The sequence below is a fragment of the Drosophila guanche genome, unplaced genomic scaffold (genome assembly GCF_900245975.1).
Source record: "Drosophila guanche unplaced genomic scaffold, DGUA_6, whole genome shotgun sequence".
Lineage (NCBI taxonomy): Eukaryota > Metazoa > Arthropoda > Insecta > Diptera > Drosophilidae > Drosophila > Drosophila guanche.
In genome coordinates this window covers 8,475,115-8,495,586 of record NW_022995743.1, presented here as the reverse complement: position 1 = coordinate 8,495,586, position 20,472 = coordinate 8,475,115, and the positions used below count along the sequence as shown (strand labels likewise).

Below are 20,472 nucleotides of genomic sequence, written 5' to 3'. Positions count from 1 at the left end.
CTTGTTGGAATTTTGACTGGCTTGCTAAAAATATTTATTAACTAATACTTCCTACTGTGGACATTTTATTCAGAGTAATAAGATCATATATGAGAATATCCGTGTGAAAGTATTGAACATTTGTTGGGAGCATAGATTCGTTGCCGATTTTGGTGGATTTTCTTAACATTGCCAATGTACTTGTTAATGAGCATTTTTCGGTGAAGTTTTACAAGAAACACTCATGTGAACACATTTACACGAAACAAAACGACTATGATCTTTTTTCGTTGTATTTTCACATTTTTGTGTCAATAAAACTCCATACATATTTTTCCCATATACACAGATGAACCCATCCCCCACGAGCACCAACACACACAAACATAGTGAGCCCCAAGCATTTTCTTTGCTTTTTCATTTAGCAATACTTCCTTCTTCCACATACCCCACACCCTCCCCTACTCGAGAACAGTTGCAAAAAGCAATCAACTGTATCGTCATCGCTCCCTCTCACTCACCCACTCACACTCTTTCTCTCTCTCAAGCTCACCGATACATGTGCGACTCGCGCTCACTTGTTCTAGCGCCCGAACGATCTTCGGTTTTTCGAATGCAGCACCGCCAGAAAGAACAACAAAAGCAGAAACTTCGTGTCGCACACGCACACCATATACACGTATTTCGATGTGTGTGTGTAGCTTTTTTCGACTTCTATTCTTGCTCGAGCACAATACCTTTTTGCAGCAAATTCAGAAACCAACGGCACTCTCAGGAATAAAATCGTTGTCGTTGCGCTCGTTCGTTCGGTCGTTGTTGTTCACTGTTGCTCCCACACTCCCCCAAAATACTTTGTTATTAGTTTTCCATACAGCGCGCATTACATAAAATAAAACACAAAAAAATTAAGGAAAAAAGAGTGACGTTTTTCTGTGTGTTTCGCGTGGAAATTCATAAATATAATTTGTTTATTGTTCATAATTAATAAAAAGCGATAATTATACATTTAAAACGCGTTCGCGAGTGCATCTCCTGCTCCTCCTAGGAGATAGAGAGAGGGTGGAAAGAGTGTGCAAGGAAAACGCTTCTACGGGACCGAGTTTTTGTGATGCTCGTCCTGTTCAGTGCCAAAGACGGAGACGGGACGAAAGCTTTGCTGTGAAAAAAGCAGGTGAGTGAGCATAATTTTCACCCCCTTCCCCAGTTGGATGTTTAGGACCCCGGGAATCATCACCATTCGAACAATTAGTACGGTTAGGCCATTTTTGCTTGTAGAATTTCGCACTAGTCCGCTAAACGGTAAACCGTTAAAGGTTAGGGCTCATAATTTTACAGCGATGAAGTCATTCTGAAAACCCAAAATAAACCAGCCAGCGATCATAAAAAGTCCCCCATTTCCACCATATAATTTGCACTTTTTAGTAGAAAATGCACCTCGCACACATGCACACATCCATTCGACGCACTCAAATGATAGAGGGCAGAGAGAGAGAGAGAGAGAGAGAGAGTGGTCGCGCTCGGCAACGGTAGTTTGCAACATTCGGGTTCGGTTTGGCGAACATTATGGCTTCGCCTGCAAGTGACTCCGTCACATAGAACAGAGTTGCCAACCTGCCGACCAAGTACATGGCACAGTGGTGGCATTGGCATAAAGAAGGCGGCCCCAAAAGCCCCTGCAGATAATCAATATTCCCAGCACCGTTCCAGATGCTAATTAATGCTTTCAAGCTCGACTCAATCGACTCGCACAGATTAGAGCTAGTGTAAGTGCTTCTTTTTGCCGCTGGCAACTCTGGGCGCGCGCGGCCAGCATACAAAACACGCGCTCTCCCTCACACCCAAACACACACACACAGAACGACTCGCACTCGCTCTCTCGCTCTTGCGCTGCTCGCGTCGCGTTCGGTTTTCGAACTCTGCCGCTCAGGTTAGAGGCAAACACTTTCCGTTCGCTCACGTCACTCCGTCACATCCACTCCGCGCGTTCACAATTCCTGTTGTGCGGTGTGGCTACTCTTCCTCTCTGCTCTGCTCTGCCTACTCCGCAGCAGCTATGAGCACACATACACAAGAACACGTACTACGGAAACCAGAACTTGGCTCGTTTTAATAAAAATAAATTCGATTTTATTGCTTTTCCCGTCGCGTGTGTGTGCGTGCACTTCTTGGAAAATCAACACCGAAATTGTATATGTGCAAAGTTTCATAAATCGACGACTACGTGTGCTGCCTGTGATTCTATTTCGGTGTGTATAATTAACAGTATTTTTACTTCTGAAGTGAGGAGTGCGAAAGTGCACTGCCTAGAACTGTACTTTCTAATCTGTGTTCAAAGCATCTATCAATGTGTGTGTCAGTGTGTGCGTGTGAGGGGTTTTTGCATATCAAATCGATATTTCCAATGTCTGCTGCTCGTCGATATCGATTTTTCTAGGGGGAAAGCTTTTCCACAAGCAGCGCAGAGCTTTTGGCTCTCGCTTTGTATGCATTTTGAAGTAAATGAAGGGCAATTTTCATTAATTTTCATGAACACAGACGCACATACATGTGAGTTTATGTATGTGTACCTATGTAAGTACTCGCTTTCCATGCAAATGAGGTCAAGTGTTGCAGTGAGAAAATGTTTCACTGCGAGAGAGAGTGCAGCCGTTTGTGTGTGTGTGAGAGTCAGTGCGTTACATAAGCTTTTTCTAATTAACTGCGGAAAACACTCTGGCAAACACGCGAAGCAATATGACAGTCGAACAAAAGCTCTTCCAAATGCACCAAATAGTCCACAAATAACCCGAAAATATTCAGACTCTCAAGTAGAGCACGTTTTTCACATTTCTAGCTCTATGTGTGGCCGCCATCTTGGTTTTTCCCCCCTTTGTCAGACAGCAGCAGCAGCAGCAGTTGTGGTGGCAGCGACAGAGACAGAGACGAGACCCCTCCACACATAAAATATTTTGTTCAATGCTGCGACGTCGCCGTGAGCTCTCTCTCTTACTCTTACTCCCTCTCACTCTGTGACTCGGTGGTGTTCGTCGCCCGCCGACTTCGTTTGCTTTTCGTTTTATGTTTGTTCGAGAAAAAAAGCGTGAAATTTTCTCTCTGCACTTTTCACACAAACACACGTTCCCATACAAATGAACTGGCGCGCCAAGTTGGCGCTCTGTCTCTTCTCCTCTCTCTCTCCTACACTCGCTGCCTGACTGTTCGCCACATATTTTGGTTTCCACTTTGTGCTATACTTCTTTTGCTTCGCTTTTTTTTTGTTTTATTGTTTTGTGCTCTAGAGACACGTTTACATTTTCATTTTTCATATTTTCGTCGTATCGCGCGCGCGATTTTTGCCTTGTCTTGTCGTCCGCCATGTTGTGCTATTGCTCCGTTAGAAGGCGCGCGCAACGTTGCCAAATTTCACATGGCACTGCAGCTTTGAAAAAGTTTCATTTGTTTACATTCCACGCACATGTGCAGAATAATAATAACAATACGGCCCCATAAAAAAAAAACCGCTGAGGAGAAGTGAGCTTTTTACGCAACAAGTGTAGTAGAAATCGCAAAGAAAAACGCCAAAACCCAAAAAAGCTGCCAACGTTGTTTTTCTCTTTTCTCTGTTTACCTTTTCTTCTGCTATGCTGCATTCTTCTCCCACTGATCTCACGCGATAGTGGGCTATGCAAATTCAGCAAAATGTATGCCCACTGGCCCACCCAATGCGCTGACCTTGCGAGTGGGCTTCAGACACTACACTGACCTACACACCTATCCGATGTTCTGCTTTATTCTTGATTCTTTGCTACTACTATTATTATTATTTATAGTAAACCGTAATAACAAAACAAGCCTATTTTGCGCACCGTTATCGTCACCTGCTCTTTGGGCTTCGTGTTCAGCCTTTAGTTTACTTTTGTTGTTGTTTTGTATGTTAGTTTTTTTATTATATTTTCGCTTTTGCGCCGCCATTAGCAAAAAAGTTCGTTGAACTTTTTGTGTTTCACTTTTTGTTATTGTTGATTACCGCCGCTGTCTCTGGGCCTTCGGGTGGTGTGGTGCGTGCTCGAATCACTTTCACTCAGGAGGTGTGGCACGCAGAAACTGCCATGAAAGTTAGTACACCTCCGCAAAATGCTTCCATTTGATTGGCTATTTCCTTTCCCTAAGTATTTCTGTGTAGAATAGTTTTGGCATGTGTTTTAATGTGGATTACAGTTAAAACCTTGGAAAACCCCTCAGCAGCTCAGAACCCACATTAAATCTATAATATGCCTAAAAAGCAAACAACACAACCAAAATGAGGAGATAGACTTTAATGCGGACCAAATTTGGATTCCAATAGATTCACCCAAGACCCGATTTCTCTGTCTCTTTCCAACAAGCCCTTAACATTCACTTTGGATGTCGAGAAACAAGTTTTGCGGTGGCTGGCTCAGGCTCATGACTGTGTTTTGCTTCGCTTTTCGCTGCTTTAATGGCAAAAACGACATTTTCTGCTGCGACCAGGCACAGAAACACACACAGAACGAAGCGAACAGAGGGGAAAATAAGAAAATGAGGAACGGAATACTCGATACACTTACCAATGGCAATCTTGATGCAACTAATCTTGTGTGCTTTCGGAAATGCCTAAATGAAGAATGAGGAAAACTTCTTTGGACTGGGATCCTGGAGTTTCCATGGACACATTTGCATATGTATATTTAGTCCCTGATTAGTAGCCCATCTATTGGTTCCTCGCTCTAGGTACAACTTTCATTCATCAGTGGATATGCTTAGCCTGCCCTCTGCCTTCACTCAATTGAGTGGCAAAACGCAGAAAGGGTGTAAAAATAAACAAATGAGGGACAGGGAAAGACAGACGAACGCCTACGTGGATTTGTCGGAGGCGATGGGTAGCCGGGGGCCTTAGCTGGGAGTTATGTTCTCGGCTAGGTTGTCTTGTTGTTGCTGTTGCTATTCTGAAATGCCAGAAATTAAATTATTGAAAGTCAGTGCCTGCGCCAGCAGAGCTACAGCCCCAGCCGCCAGACCATCGACCATCGGATCTGTGGCGGTTTATTTTTACGTCGTAAATATACAAATTTTATGTCTCGCACGCACTCACACAGAGGCACCACACCTTCACCACTCGCACAGAGAGCTACAGAGGCGGCGGCGGCGGAGATGGGAACGAGCTGAAAAAAGATTCCACTTTATGCAAATCTTGTGGGGGAAGTTTTATATTTTGTTCTTGGCCAGCCCCAGTGGCTGCTGTCCCAGGTCCCGTCCCGTCCCCCGACCCTCCCTTTCTCTTTCCCATTTCAGTTATTTCCATTTTAAATTTGTTTTTCTGAATCGGTGTGAGTGTGCCTGTGTGCCCGAGAGTGTCTGTGTCATGGCGATTTTTCTGGCTGCGATGTGAAATGAGTTCCTCAAACTGGTTTTTCTGCCAACCAACTCAATGCGATCGGGGACCGACTTTACTCAACTCCAACCACCACCCGCCGTTGCCATCGCTGTCGCTGTCGCTGTACCGCCCAGCGAAGCCGTTTTTCGAAATGGCACAGTTCTTGTATTTTGCGGAACCGGTTTTTCTTTTGACTTTTTAAGAACACAGAAAACCAGGCAGGGACTGGCACCAGGCACAGGCGGTAGCGCCCGAGGGGCATTCTCATATTTAAATCACACTCGAGCCGACAGAGTTTTCACTCACTTGTAGAAACGGGGAGAGAGAGAGAGAGAAAGAGGGAGATTGTGCGAGCGAAACCCCATGGGGCCATCAAGTTTCCAATTTCCAGCCTTTTAGGGCAACTTCCTGTGCCTAAAAGGACGACAGTTGTGGCTCATGATCCAACATCTGCCCTCCCAAAGAGGGATGGGTTGGTGTATGGAACGGGGGGATCGGGCAGGCTCTCAGGGCACAACATCCGTTGCGGTGCATTTGATTAGGGGATGATTGCAACCCCAAAAATGCTGGGCTAGACTTTTGGACCGGACCCTTTTTTGCTCCCTCTCCCTCTCCCCGCTCCTAAGAGACCAAACCAGTTTTCGGGGTTGCCTTGCCGTCTGGCGCGTGCTTACAATGGGGGGGACCGACATCTTATTATTATCCTCTTCCCATCCCATTCAATCCAATCATACTGCATACACATTTACCATCCTATCGCATTGCCGCATCCATCGCTACCCTTGCATTTCCATTTGGCACTCGAGCATGTTGGCATTGAATCCGATTCAATGGATTCTAAGCCATCCTGTTTGCCTAGAATAATCAATGAAGATTTTTTCGCTAACATTGCGTGTCGTTTTTCGGACACTGACGCATAGTTTGATAGTAGATCTCTTCACATTTCCAGCCTATAATGGCAGCACTCGTTCATCGTAAAGTATGGATAGTTGGACACACTTTCCATGCCATAAAAGCGAGGGCTATATCAATAAATCAGTTGAGTTTTTCGCTAACAACGTTTCGTATGATAATATTTGAACGTAGTTTGATAGTAGATCTCAGCACAGTATTCTTAAGACTCATTCTCAGCTCTCGCAACTTGCTATTCACAACATGTGGAGAATAACCATCGTATTTCCATAGTAAAGCGGTTGCAAGATTATATCTTCAGTAGAGTTTTTCGCTAACAACGTTTCGTATTGTGAAATTTGAACGTAGTTTGATAGTAGATCTCAGCACAAGACTTTTCGCATATCATCATCCTTTAAGCAATCGCATGTTTTAGAGTGTTGAGGATACAATTTCCCCAACATTCAGAATGCGGTTGCCAGATTGAACTCCAGTTGAGATTTTCGCTAACAATGTACCGCAAATCGTAATTTGGACATCGTTTGATAGTAGACCTCAACACAAGCTCATTATTCCACCATCCCCATTCTCGCCTTTTCCTAGTTCTCTCTCCCATTCACTAAGAAAAAGATGAACCCCAAAAGAAATTCGCCCCTTGGACCCAACTGTACTTCTGTACACACACACACACACACAAACAACCATCTCTCGCTTCCAACTCTCTCAGCGGCAGCAGCAGTAAGAGCAGACAGCGACGACGCCATTACGGCGCAAGGATCCCATTTTTCGTTTATAATCCTCCACCATCTGCGCAAAAACAAAACCTTGCAATGTGCAAAGAGCGCGCGCCCGCCACAAAGGGAGAGAGAGAGAGAGAGACAGAGACAGAGAGCGATAGCGAGAGAGATCCTTTTTCATGCGACTGCTGCTGCTGCCTCCTCCACCTCTCCTCCTACTCTTCCCTCCCTCCCTACCATCACTTTTACCTACTCTGTCACTGTCTCTCTGTCCCCTTTGTGTGTGTGTGTACTAAATCCCCTTTTGTGTCGAGTTCTGCTTTGTGCGTGCGTGTGTGTGTGTGTGAGAGTGGAGAGAGAGAAAAACCCCTTGGCCCATGTCTAGCCAATGCATCATTAATGTTGGGGTAAAAGCCTGCTGCCCCGGTTTGCTGCCCCTGACAACTGAACTCTACTCTACTGAACACATGGCGCTATCCAGTGCGCAGGCCCTGCACTCTGCTCCTTGTGACGTTAATGTGTATACCCTTAATTCGTGGAAAAACTGATCCCTCGCCTCTAAATGATGCGACGCCTAACGGTACTTGACACGCTGGGGGTGATTATCTCTATTTTTCGCCTGGATCGGATGAATCCCTACCCTTTTCGTTTTGGCAAAAAAAAAATAAACACTGAAAATGAACAAAATGCGCAACAAATGTGTGTGTGTGTGTGTGTGTGTGTGTTTGCATGAAAAAGGGAGCCTCAATTGGTGAGTGCGTCACGTAGCACATTTGTACACGTAAATATGTATGCGTAGTGCCATCTCTGTTGCGCTCGTTACTGGAATGTTGGCACGAGCACAGTTAGGTTTTCTCTCCCATTTGGGAATTTTTATATTCGCTTCAACGTTTCCCCCTGTTCTCCGTGGCTGCAGCTGGCTCTTTTCATTCGAGCTGATGATTAAATTACGGCAGGAAATGAACCCAAAACAATAAAAGAAGAACAAACATGATGCTGCTCCATCTGGCAAATAATTTTCGCTTCAATTTTGAAAAACTCATCTTCATCCAGGCAGAGGCAGACGAAAATCGCTCATTGCGGCGAATTCAATTGTCTCGCCTCTACCTGTGTAAGCTTGTGTGTGTGTGTTTCGTATAGTTCCCGTTACATTTTCTTTGCTCGCGTTCGGCACGATTGCTGCTGCTGCAGTTTTTGTAAAGGCTCCTTTTGTCCAGCCTCTGCTCTGCTCTTCGCTGCCTACCTGCTCTCTCCTGCCGCTTGGCAATTTCATAACGTTCCCCCCCCCAAAAGGAGAGTGACGCCGCTCACTCGCGTTCGCTATCTCGCTCTCGCGCGCACACATCCACTCTGGCTGGCTGCAACAACTTCGTTAGCTGGCGGCCATTGGCTCAAACCAAGAGTAGAGAGAGAGAGAGCGTAAAGCGAACGAGAGCAGCGACGCGAGCCCGACGCTCGCTCGCTCAGTTTCCATCACATTTGCGTCGTCGTTTCAGTTCCGTTCAATCGCTCGCAGTTTTGTTTGGTTTTTCTTGCGCTGTGTGGCAGATCGCGAACAACGCGTGCGGTTTTCTGGCTACAGTACTAAATTACATACACATGCACAGCAGAAGCAAACAGAATAGAAAAACCTTTTAGTGCGAATTATTTACATAGTAAGTGCCCGTGATAGATTCTGTGGAGTGTATATGCTATGCTGCTCGTTTGGGATGGGGGGAACGCGATTGTGAAATTGGTTTATGTTCGCAGTCATCCATATCTATGTGTCAGTGTGTTGGTGTGCCTCGCTTCTAATGAAAAATGTTCTATTTATAAATGCACGCCATAAAAAAATGAAACACAGGGGACGACGAGAATGTGGCGATTGCTCCACACTTTAACTTTCAAAATTATCAGGCGTATGCCTGTGTGTGTGGTGCTTGTGGAAAATGAAAACCATCATAAATATTCGTCTGGAAATTGTGTGCATGTGTGTGTCTACTTGTGAAATTTTCCACGACGAAGAAAAAAACCTTTCAGCGCGCACACACACACACACGAACACTTTCATACGTACGTGTGCCTGCAGCGACGCGACTTGACAAAAGCTGCGCTGCCTGCTGCGAAACTTCCCCTCTTTATGCTTCATGCTGGGTTTTTTCTTTTTTCGGTCGTCACGAAGTCTCTTCGTCGTCGTTTATCGTATTCATCGATCTCCTACACTAACACAAGGCGGGAGCGGCACCAGCAGCAACTGTAACATCGCCGCAAATCCGTTAGGCTCTCACTTGGCGTCGCTTGTCGTTTGGGAGAGAAAAAGAGAAATAGAGAGAGAGCCAGTTCCGTTGTGGGGGAAAAAGCAAAGTTGAAAAATTAACAAGAAGAAAAAAGAACACGAAAAAAATTGCATTTGCAGTTGTGTATTTGGGCGTCATAGAGGGCGCTTTTGTGTGCGTGATTTCTTCTTTTATTTTTGTTTAGCATGTATGCAAAATGTATGTATTTGTATGATGTGGAATGCAAATAACAATAATCTCGTCAGTCAAGTGTATGCATGTGTTTGTGTGGAAAGGTGATGCGAGATTTTAGCGTTGAAATATTTAACATGAACATGAACTTGACCTTGGGGCGCGGAATAATCTGCAATATTCAGAGTTTGTCTCGTACTAACTGTAATTTTTTCGTTGTTTTTCCTTGCAGCATAACTGACATAAGATCATCGGAGGAGGAAGAGCTGTTTCCCCAATTCTAGCTGTATCTATAACTGTACCGATTAGGTAGCTTTATCCACCCGAGAAAGGTAGCACAAAAGCGCGGCCAGAGGAGAGCACAACCCGGCCCGGCCACGTCCAGGACGTGGGCTAACTCCGCCCCACCATCACCTCCACCAACGTCCCGCTGTGAACATCCCTTTCACGTATCAACTGTGTCCACATACCGCCCCAAGATGGACGACGATCAGCAGTTCTGCCTGCGCTGGAACAACCACCAGAGCACGCTCATCAGCGTATTCGACACGCTGTTAGAGAACGAGACCCTAGTCGATTGCACGCTCGCCGCCGAGGGCAAGTTCCTCAAGGCCCACAAGGTGGTTCTGTCCGCCTGCAGTCCCTACTTTGCTGTAAGTATTGAATACTCTCAATCTGTTCCTTTTGTTGGGGTAGCATAATGACATCCTCCCCTCTTTTTGCAATTTGCAGACCTTACTCCAAGAACAGTACGACAAGCATCCGATCTTCATACTCAAGGATGTCAAGTACCAGGAGCTCCGCGCCATGATGGACTACATGTACCGTGGCGAGGTCAACATCTCACAGGACCAGCTGGCCGCGCTGCTCAAGGCGGCAGAGTCGCTGCAGATCAAGGGCCTGTCCGATAACCGCACCGGCGGAGGCAGCTCCGCGGTCGCACCCAAGCCAGAGTCCTCTCAGCATCATCGCGGGGGCAAGATGAGCGGCGCCTACACACTGGAACAGACAAAGCGCGCTCGCTTGGCCACCGGCGGAGCAATGGACACCTCTGGGGATGTGTCCGGATCGCGCGAGGGCTCTTCGAGTCCGTCGCGTCGTCGTCGAAAAATCAGACGCCGCAGCCTTGAGAACGGTGAGTTTAGTTAAACGAATCTCCCAAAGTTGCAGTTTAATCTGACCAAACGATCTCTTTGCAGATGTCCACGACAACTCCAACTCGTCTGTTCTGCAGGCAGCCGCCTCGAATCAGTCTATCCTCCAACAGACAAGCGCAGGCCTCGCCGTCTCCGCCCTGGTCAGCACCCAGCTGTCCGGTGGCGGCAGCAACGCGGCCGGCACCAGCCAAGTCCCGACCCAGCAGCCATTGACCAGCACCAACGTTACCAAAAAGACTGAAAGCGCTAAACTAACATCATCGACAGCCGCCCCAGCTCACGCCGCCACTGCGACAGCAGCCTGCCAGCAGCAGCAGCTGCAGCAGACCAGCGATGCCATCAACACCGAGAACGTACAACCACAGAGCCAAGGCGCCCAAGGCGATGTCGGTGATGCCGATGATATGGAGGAGGTGAGCGCAGCTTCCGGAGGAGTTACTCCGGCGGCCTCAGGCGTCGGTGCGTCCGCTGGAGCCGTACACACTGGTGTCGTGGTCAAGCAACTGGCAGCCGTCGCCGATAAGTCATCGTCCAATCACAAGCAAAAGGTCAAGGACAACAGCGTGTCGTCCGTGGGCTCAGAAATGGTTATCGAGCCCAAGGCCGAATACGATGATGATACGCATGACGAAAACGTAGAGGACTTGACACTTGACGAGGAGGATATGACAATGGAGGAGCTGGACCAGACGGCCGGCACCAGCCAGGGTGGCGAAGGATCTAGTCAAAGTAAGTTCTAAAAGACACAATAAATTAGGACGACACTAATACAACGATTCTCCCTCTGTCCCTGCAGCATATGCAACATGGCAACACGACAGATCTCAGGATGAACTCGGACTCATGGCACAGGATGCACAGCAACGGGATCCACAAGGTGAGTTTTTGCTGCCTCTCTATATCATGCCAGAAGAAATGAGCTACGAAAAGAATAAAGAAAAAACAAATGAAAAAGCAAAGCCTAGCATAGACACGTTAGCCAATATATTAAAGAGAACAGAATTAAAAGACAGCGAGCACGACAACAACAACAACGAGAGCTTAAATTTCAAAAGAGAATCCACATTCAAGGTCTCTCTTAAATCCAAATACAATAACTCCAATTTCCACATACATATTCTACCTATATAAAGCTATTTAATACATTTAAATTATATATTTACTTGAAAATTGAATATTTGATGTGCCCCTAAAGTCGTGCTCCGAAAAAAGCTCTTGAAAACGTTCAACAGAAACCTTGAATTAGAGAAGTTATTTTTTTGATTTTTTTTTTTTGGCCCTAACTAGAGGAAAAAAGCAAGCAACAAGAAAAAAGTACAAATGAAACTACAAACAATATCCAAACTGTGAGGGGGCGAGCGGGCATTGAGCAAGTAATATCTGCTCCGCTCTCCCGTCACAGAACCAGAAACCACGAAAAGAAAAAAAACAAAAACAAGAACAGAATAATTAATAACCAGAACAAATAATTTGTGCAAGTTGAAAGTATTACTTAAACTCTTTCTTTATTATATAATTATGATTTCCTAACAATCCATAATTTATTCAATTACAACACACACACACAAACACACACACATATAATTCGTATGACTAGTATTTTGTATATATTAATTATAACGATTGATTTATTTAACACACCCTCGAAAATGAAAACACACACGAAACATGTTTGATTGCTATACTACCCACAACGCCCACAAAAACTACCTCTAAACCACACATTCCTTCACCCACCACCACCACCACCCCACAATTACAACCACAAATCTTAACACATTTTCATTTTTATCATTATATATCTATGTATATGTATGTATGATTCTATGTATGATCATTTGTTGTTGAACTTTTATTGTAATCATTTTACCAATTGGTGTTTGTTTAACCCTTATTTGCCTTACTGTATTATACATATATATTTAAACAATTATTATTTACCATATTCGCCCTTGTCACTTTCTCTATTTCCCCTCTCTCCTTCTTCTACTTCCTTTTGTCTGTCGCCCACCCACATTTTTTCACCCTGAGAAAACATTAAGCCAGCTGCAGAGCAAAGTTCATTTACACACACGCACACACACAAAAATATTCACACACACACACACACACACACTCACTTGAATTGTAGGCAGATGGAATTTAAGTTAGTTTTTAAGGAGAAAACTTTTCTATGCCAATGCTCTGTATATGATGTGTGTGCGTGTGTGTTTTGCCCATCGTATTGTATGTGGGTGATCAATGTGGTCCCGTTGCTCCTTTACCACCGTCTCTTCTTATCTATCGCTCTCTCTCTCTCTCTCTCTCTCTCTCTGTCCCTCTCATCCTCTCTCTCGCTGGTTATCAATCTAAGCAGCTGTATCTGTGTGCTTGTGTGTTTAGAACAGGGCTGTGGCAGTAACAACGAGAAGAGTGAGAGGGCAATTAGCTCTCGCTATACCAGTACAGGCGCGTCAAAAGTTTGGCCACACTTCCAGCAAATTTTTGTTATCGTTGTAAACTAACTGAATTTAGTTTGTTGTTAATATTGCTTTTGCCTTGTTTTAAAGCATACAAAAACATACACAACAGCCCCACCACACGCCAAAGCCATAGCTACAGCCCCGTCCACGTCCAAGCCCACACATAATCATTTCTCGCCCACATTGTGTCATATTTTGATTGTTTGTCCTCTGCCCGCCCCCCACAGAACTCTCAGCGCGTGCTAATGTTGTACACAATGTTTTACTTTATACATTTATATATATATTTATGAACAAAATACGCATGCAGTTTTAAATTGTATTTTAGTACGTACACATATCTATTACCACATATATATTTTGCTTTATTTTGGTTGACGGGACTTTTTTTTTCTTTCTTTCTGTTTATTTTCCATATGAATTTTGTATTTAGTTTTTATGCTAGTATGTAAGCTTTTTCGATCACGCTTTATCGGAGAGAGGGTTGAAACCTTTACTCCAAAGCTCGCGCGCGTTCCTATCACGCTTCTTCGCGTCTGCGTCTCCTCGGTATTCGTCTTATCCAGCTGTGCCCAAACGTTTCCTCTGGTCTTCACAGAGGGAACCAGAGTTTCGCATAGTCGCGCATTTTTGAATAAACAAACAAAAAACGAACCAAACCCCCTTTTAAAGTGCAAAGTGAAAAGACTAAAGAACGCCGAAGGCTTGGAATGGATCACGCCACACCAGATGAATCATCGGAGGAGGATCCAGCTGTCTTGTTGCAGGTTGAGTCAGTGCCAGATATAAAGCTTGTAGCCATCCGGTGGATGGTGAGGTACAGTTGCGGCTTTAGGCATCTGAACGAGACCCAGGCAGGCTGCAGCAGCGAACTTCTTCAACCGGATCAGATCAGGTATCACTCGCAGGTAAGTATGCTTCGCTCAACGGTATCGGTTGAGTGGAGTGATATGCAAAAATGAAATGAATTTTTGTATTTTAAGTTCATTTTGGTTCAACCATTCCCTACCAAATCCCACATCCCTGATTCCAAATCATCCTTCTCCACATCAAGAAACAAATTTCCAGCAATATTCCAGGTAATGTCAACAGTTGTGTGTTGCCCCCCGCTTAAGAAATGACTGTGAAAAGCTGTTGTGAGCGGAGGGGTGGGGCGCTCTTTGAGATGCCGATGCCCAGGGTAAGCTATAGTGTAATTCCTCCAATGCTACCTCTCTCTATATATTACATACAGATCTATATTTTTTTCTGGTTTAATTTTTAAGTATACACATTAAACTTACATTGTACATATCTATATTTTAATTGAAACTTTTGCGTTTGGCGTGTTTGTTCCTCGTCCAAAAGTGGAACGAAAATTGCTCGAAGCGTTGCCAAACACCCAAAATCAAACAAAATCCACATCTCTATACTCTGTAATGAAAGAATCGAATCTCAATTGGGGTCGATCGCCTCCCACTCTAGAGGATTATTCGTAAACGAAAAGATACTTTTGGCTGCTGTTTGACTTTAGTAGAACTATGCAGATTAGGACCATTCATAGGAATGATTTGGGTCTCTCTATTTGTAAGGTCTTAAAAGTTTTCGAATAGTTTTCTTGTTGCTACTTTTGTCGTCCCATTATCGGCATCTACCCTACATCTTTTCTTCCCTGCCATCCCAAATCACCCGTTTCGCTTTTCTATGCAAGAATCTTGTTTGCCCAATAATTTATTTTGACTTTGTTTTTGAGGTTTATAAATGTTTCTCTTTTATTATAATATGCATAAAGTTGTTTTTGTTGTACTGGTCCTCAGACTACCTACCCCTCTCGCTCACTCCACCATGCCATCTGCAGTTTTGTTAATTGTTCAATCGGCAAAAACACAATGCTCGAGGCATTCTCGTCGTCGTGTTCGGTGCTCGTTCAAGTTCAAGGTCGGCTAAAAATGTTTTCTATGTATGAGATTGTGAGCTTTTTTTCCCCTCCCTCTGCTTCTCTCTTTTTCGCTTTTATCAGCATTGCGGTTATTTGTTGACGATCAAAAGGTGAGAGCAGTACTGAAGGGGGGTTGGGCATGGTAGCGAAACGAAGCAATAATATTAATGTTCATATCTCTGTGAATGTATCTCGTTTTCTGGTTGCTTGTTTCTTTTTTTTTTTTGTTCTTTCCCTGTTTTCGGCTCGTTTGCTATTTATTTTCACGGTGCATCCGTGTAAACTTAACGATGATGATGCTCTGATCATGATGACGTACAAAATGATGCGATTTAACGTTGAATATTTATCTGCGAACTATGCACATACTTTGTGGGATTTTTTTTTTTAGCGAATTTCGATTTGTAGAAAGTTGCTTGACTGGAAATCGAATATCTTAACCAACAACTGCGACACATCGGTTAATCATGTTAAAGTTGTTTATACCATTTCCACTTCAGCAGAGAGTACTGTATCGTTAGCAGTTGGAATAAAGAGTTTGGATACCAAATTTGATCATTTTCATATTACTTGGTAATCCATTTCCTCTCGTCGTCTACTGTATTTTTGCTGCAGATGGATCATATTTAGCTAAGGAAATTATTGGTAACATAGATGCACTAGATATGACCTTGAAGTTTGTACTTAATACCTTAATACTTTGCTTACCACAGACTTCGGCAATACCATGGTGTTTCTGGCACATGATACATAATTCCATGCATTGCATCAATCGGTATTTGGTTTTAGCCCAGTTGCAAGTTGTTTGCATGGCCTTGACCCAGTTCACAGTTGAATTTGTTGCCAAAGCACAGGCGGGCATGGCATGTACATATACACACATGTACGTGCGTCCACTTGCCAGACAGTTGATTATTTTGTGTGTTCTGTTACAGGGAAATCCACGAAACAGCAATTGAAAACTTTCAAGGCTTTCTCATCCCCCTCCCTTTCTCTCTCTGTGTGTGTGTGTGTGTGTGTGTCTGTGTTTGTTTTTCTTAATATTAAAATACAATTCAAATGAATGTCCTTGACTAAAAAAAAGCTTAAGCTTCTGTATATGTAGTTTGTAGGCAAAACCAAAAACACTTTCTCCATCACATTTAAGTAAATCTGTAGCTGTGGTAAATGTCTTTATCTGAACTTCTCTACCCTATCTTCCTTCCACCCTTCTCTACACTTTCCTGTACATATTCAACTTGCAAAAATTAAAACAAACAAAAAGATGAGAAAAGAGTTTGAAGAGCTTTTTGAAGGGTCAGTCAGTAGATGACAGCAGTAGAAAGTAGACAGCCAGCAAAACAATTCTATTGAAGCCAAATTGACGATCATTAGATCATGATTCAGAATGAAAAATGTTCTCTAGTTTCTAATGAAATTCTTTAGAATTCGGGAAACTTCAAATTGTCTTTAAATATTCCAGAATGTGTGCACGATCAGAGCAACACTCCTTGTGAATTCCTTCCATTCAGTCGAATCCTAATAATAAATATTTAAATTATTCCTATACTGTATTCCTGCAGTAATCGTTTATTTCTGTTAATACGTTCCTAAAGTAAAAATGTTGAATGCTGTAGAATTCTGATCGCAATACGATCTATTGAATAAACCTTGCTCAAGATCTTTTTGGTTTAAAGTAAAAGTACAAAGTTAAATGGAATCGTGGAAATTGTTTGCTGTTTTCGCTTCACAAATATTTTGTGATCATTTTGTGATATGAGGAAAAGTTATCAGTGATCGATCAGGCATGATAGGATCTCTATTTTTGTTGTTTGTAGGGGAGCATATTCCATGAATGGACATTTACTTGACCACCCTCTTATTTGTTTTACTCTTTACACCCTCTCTCTCTGTCTCGTACACACACATACACTCACACACCACTCGACGCAACCGTGCGATTGCTCTCGCCCTCATTGCTTGTTTTTGGTGTGTTAGACGGATTTGTTCTGCCCAAAATTACTGCCGTGCGGGGTGGCTCAAAGCGTGTGGCCCGCAGAAAGATTTACCAGAGCCAGACACCTGCCTCCACATCCACCCATACGATGTCACGGCGCAAGCGCAAGTTGACTGCCGCCTCATCCACATCGCGCAGGTAAATTGTGCTTTCCCCAATTTTTTGAGCTTTCAAAAACAAAACCAGTCTTACCACCCACCCAACCACTCTCTTGCCATGTTCTCTTCGTTCCGTTTCCCTAGAAATGTCAACGCGGACAGCGGCAGTGGCAGTGGCAGTGGCAGCAGTGGCGATCCTCGGTCTCAGCCGCAGTTTCAGGCCCCCGCTCCGGCCCCGTCCCGTCCATCGACGTCGGCCAATGCATCGGCTAAGGCAGCACCGTATGTGTGTCAGACGTGCGGTCGCACGTACCAGGTGTTGGGTACACTGACGCGACACATGCGCAAAGAGTGCAACCAGCCGAAGAAGTACGTGTGCCGCATGTGCGGACGCGGCTTTCACTATAATTTCAAGCTGCAAGATCACTACTACTATGTGCACAAGGGCGCCTTTAAGAGAGAATAAAAGGATCGGATCCTAGTGGAATAAAGGGATAAACATGTAAACATATGTATCTGTATGTAATTGTTTTAATGATGTAAAACTCGTCTATTTCTTGCAAAAGCTACAAAATAAATCTAAATCATGGGTTAGAATTGAACAATTTGATTCTCAATGAGAAGAAGTAAAAGGAAGGAAAGCAAAGAAGAAGGAGAGTGTGTTACCGTTAGAAAGAGAGACTGTTGAAATTGTCATCGTTTTTGTCAGTCAGTTGCTCGCTCGCTGATCTCTGTTTGTCTCTCTATTTCTCTGACATTCTCTGAGTGTGTTCTGTTTTTCTATTTGCTCTTTGCTCCATCCTTTAATTGCAGGTCTCCTCGAGTTGAGCTTAAACCAAATGTTTTACTATGAGAGCGATATGCCGCCACCGACAACAGCACGCGGACCACTGTCCGCCACTTGCTTGCCCATAGTCTCGCCACCACTACTGCTCTCCCCACCGCAGTTGCAGATGCAGACGCGTAGGGGCAAATTGCGGGCGCGTAAGAAGAGGGCCGGCAGCGCCAGGAAAGCCATTCCTCAGCCGACAGTGCGCAGTAGCTCGGCATCGGCGCTGGCGCGGAATGCGGAGCTGCGCGATGACGGAAAGTTGCAGTGTCCGCAGTGCCCCAACTCGTACACCCGGCTGTCGGCGCTCAAGCGTCACCTGGAGTTCGAGTGCGGTATGCTGGAGAACTTTCGGTGCGAGGTCTGCGATGCGGGGTTCAAGCGCAAGGACTCGCTGAACCGCCACTGCAAGGTTAAGAAGCACATTACCAAATATTTGTTTTAGACTGAAAGATGGAAAGCGAAATTAAAGCGACAACACCTTTCCAAAACCCAAAAAATATTTGTATCAGCACTAGCCGTCGGTCGGTGGCCCCTCTTCTTTGTGTTGTTACGAGTTGTTGTTCGGTGTGGAGAAATTTGTTCGCGTGGCCAAAAAGTCCCAATCAACCGTCATTTGAAGCCATATCTATATATGTTATAATTTTTGATGATTATCTATTGTTTTTGTGCTTGCCAAAATATACACGTGCACACCACATACACACATAGAAACCATACACACCCACACTCATGCCCACTCATTGAATATCCTACTCCCGACTCTGCTCTCTCTATTTCTCTGTATCTATCTCCTGTCTGTCCCTCCCCCCTTTCATCATTTCATACAAACTGATGAGCATTAAGTCCCGTTACGACAGTTGCTTAATTTGCTCTTTATCTTTATCTCTCTCTGACACACAACAAAAACCCCACACAATCGAAGTGATCCTCCTCTCTTGATCTCCTCCGCGACTGCTTCTGTCCCGCTCTCTTTTTCTTTTCTTTTCTTGATTAACCGTTAACACCCACACACATTCCGCCTGACCCCCCAACCGCTACCCCTTTGTTATGCTGCTGTGCATTGTTTTACGCCTGTTTGAAATTTGTTTTTGTTTGAAAAAGAAAAAAAAAAGAAATATAATCAATTAAAAACTGAAATTAATTTATTAATTTACAAACCAACAAAAACCAACCAATATTAATGCTTTCGATAATAATTATAACAACAAATAATCTGGCATTTTGAGAACTCGAATAACAAATTGCTTGTTTGCCTTGAAAATAATAATAAATAAATTAAATAAAACCAAAACTAAGAAAAAGCATGATCCGATCAACCAAGAATTAACGTTTCAATCCCTCCAAGAAATATAAAGAATATAAAAACAACGAAAATTTGCAACAAAAAAAGATATGAACCACGAAAAACAAAAACAAATTTCAGGCCTGCAGCTGCACTCGATAGATGACTCATCGTCCAGCCAACATCAGCAACAGCTTAATGGTAGCAGGCAGGACGACGACGACGAATCTAACTACCATCCGCGAGGAGGAGGAGGAGGAGGATCGGGCACCTCGGGGCATCACTTTCAGACGCCGCAATTTGACAGTTTTCCAGGGATACTGTCTGTCAGCGGGGCTGGAGGGCACGGCCACGAGGAGAACTTCACTTGTCCCCAGTGTTACCGAACGTATCGCAGGCACGGCACACTGCGCCGTCACCTACGCCAGGAGTGCGGAAAGGGCAAGAGCATGGTGTGTTCCGTATGCGGCCATAGCACGAAGCGGGCCGATCACCTGCGTCAGCATGTGCGTAAGAAGCATCCGGAGATTGCCATGAGGTCGCTCTTCAAGCGTCAGCAGAGAGCGGCGGCCGCTGCAGCGGCATCTGCGTCCTCGACCTCTGCCTCCAACAACGAGATCAGGCCAGAGGATGTTGTGGATCTGGTGGACATGCTGGACGAGGCAGCCGTCGATGGGGAGACGAACACCTATCTGGTCGAGGACGATGACGATGAGGATCTGCCGCAGCAGCAATCGCGGCAGCTCGAGGAGACGAGTGCCAGCAGCTACTATCGCCAGCAGTTGCGGCAACAGGCTCTGCTGCAACTAACACAGCAGCTGCAACTGCAACAGCAACAGCAACAGGCAACTGCCGCTGCTGCGTCCGGCAGCAATCATTCAGAACTGCTCAAGGGGGAGGGATTGTAGGAGGGGGTTGGGTGCTCCTCTATGCAGCCGCTGCCGCTGCCGCAGCCGCCGCTGCTCCGCTCCTTGTTGTTGTGTCCCTCTGTCCAGTCACCTGCTCATCTCTACTAATCAAATTAACCAAAGAGCGTCGCAGCCGTAGCCACAGAAAAAAACAAAACAAAAAAGAAATGAGTTGAACTTTGACCTTTCGGCTTGATCTACTTTGCATTTATTTATATCTACATATTATATATTTATACAATTAACCCCCGTCGGCTGTCACACGAGAGTTTATTCTTTTTCCAGCGCAAAATCAAAAGTTGAAAACTAAAATCTAATCATTTAAAAATATATATAAAAATACATACGAGTATATATTTTTTGTATAAACTAAAATGCCAAGACAGGAGAATAC

At 44.5% G+C, this 20,472-nt stretch overlaps 1 protein-coding gene across 28 annotated transcripts in view; it reads left to right on the top strand.

Moving 5' to 3' along the window:
- Nucleotides 1-961: 961 nt before the first annotated feature.
- Nucleotides 962-20,472, top strand: part of LOC117591830 (longitudinals lacking protein, isoforms N/O/W/X/Y) — a 64,391-nt gene continuing 44,880 nt past the window's right edge. For 6 of the 28 annotated variants that reach the window (XM_034285179.1, XM_034285173.1, XM_034285176.1 and 3 more), the window contains exons 1-5: nt 1,921-2,225; nt 9,658-10,078; nt 10,158-10,560; nt 10,625-11,311; nt 11,379-11,459. In XM_034285179.1, the coding sequence (XP_034141070.1) occupies nt 9,905-10,078; nt 10,158-10,560; nt 10,625-11,311; nt 11,379-11,459 (1,345 nt within the window). In that variant the 5' untranslated portion in view covers nt 1,921-2,225; nt 9,658-9,904. Of the gene's footprint in view, nt 1,151-1,919; nt 2,226-8,484; nt 8,634-9,657; nt 10,079-10,157; nt 10,561-10,624; nt 11,312-11,378; nt 11,460-16,939; nt 17,097-17,200; nt 17,659-17,869; nt 18,988-19,311; nt 20,243-20,472 lie in introns of those variants that run through there. The other 22 variants (XM_034285185.1, XM_034285182.1, XM_034285181.1 and 19 more) reach the window with 9 other exon arrangements.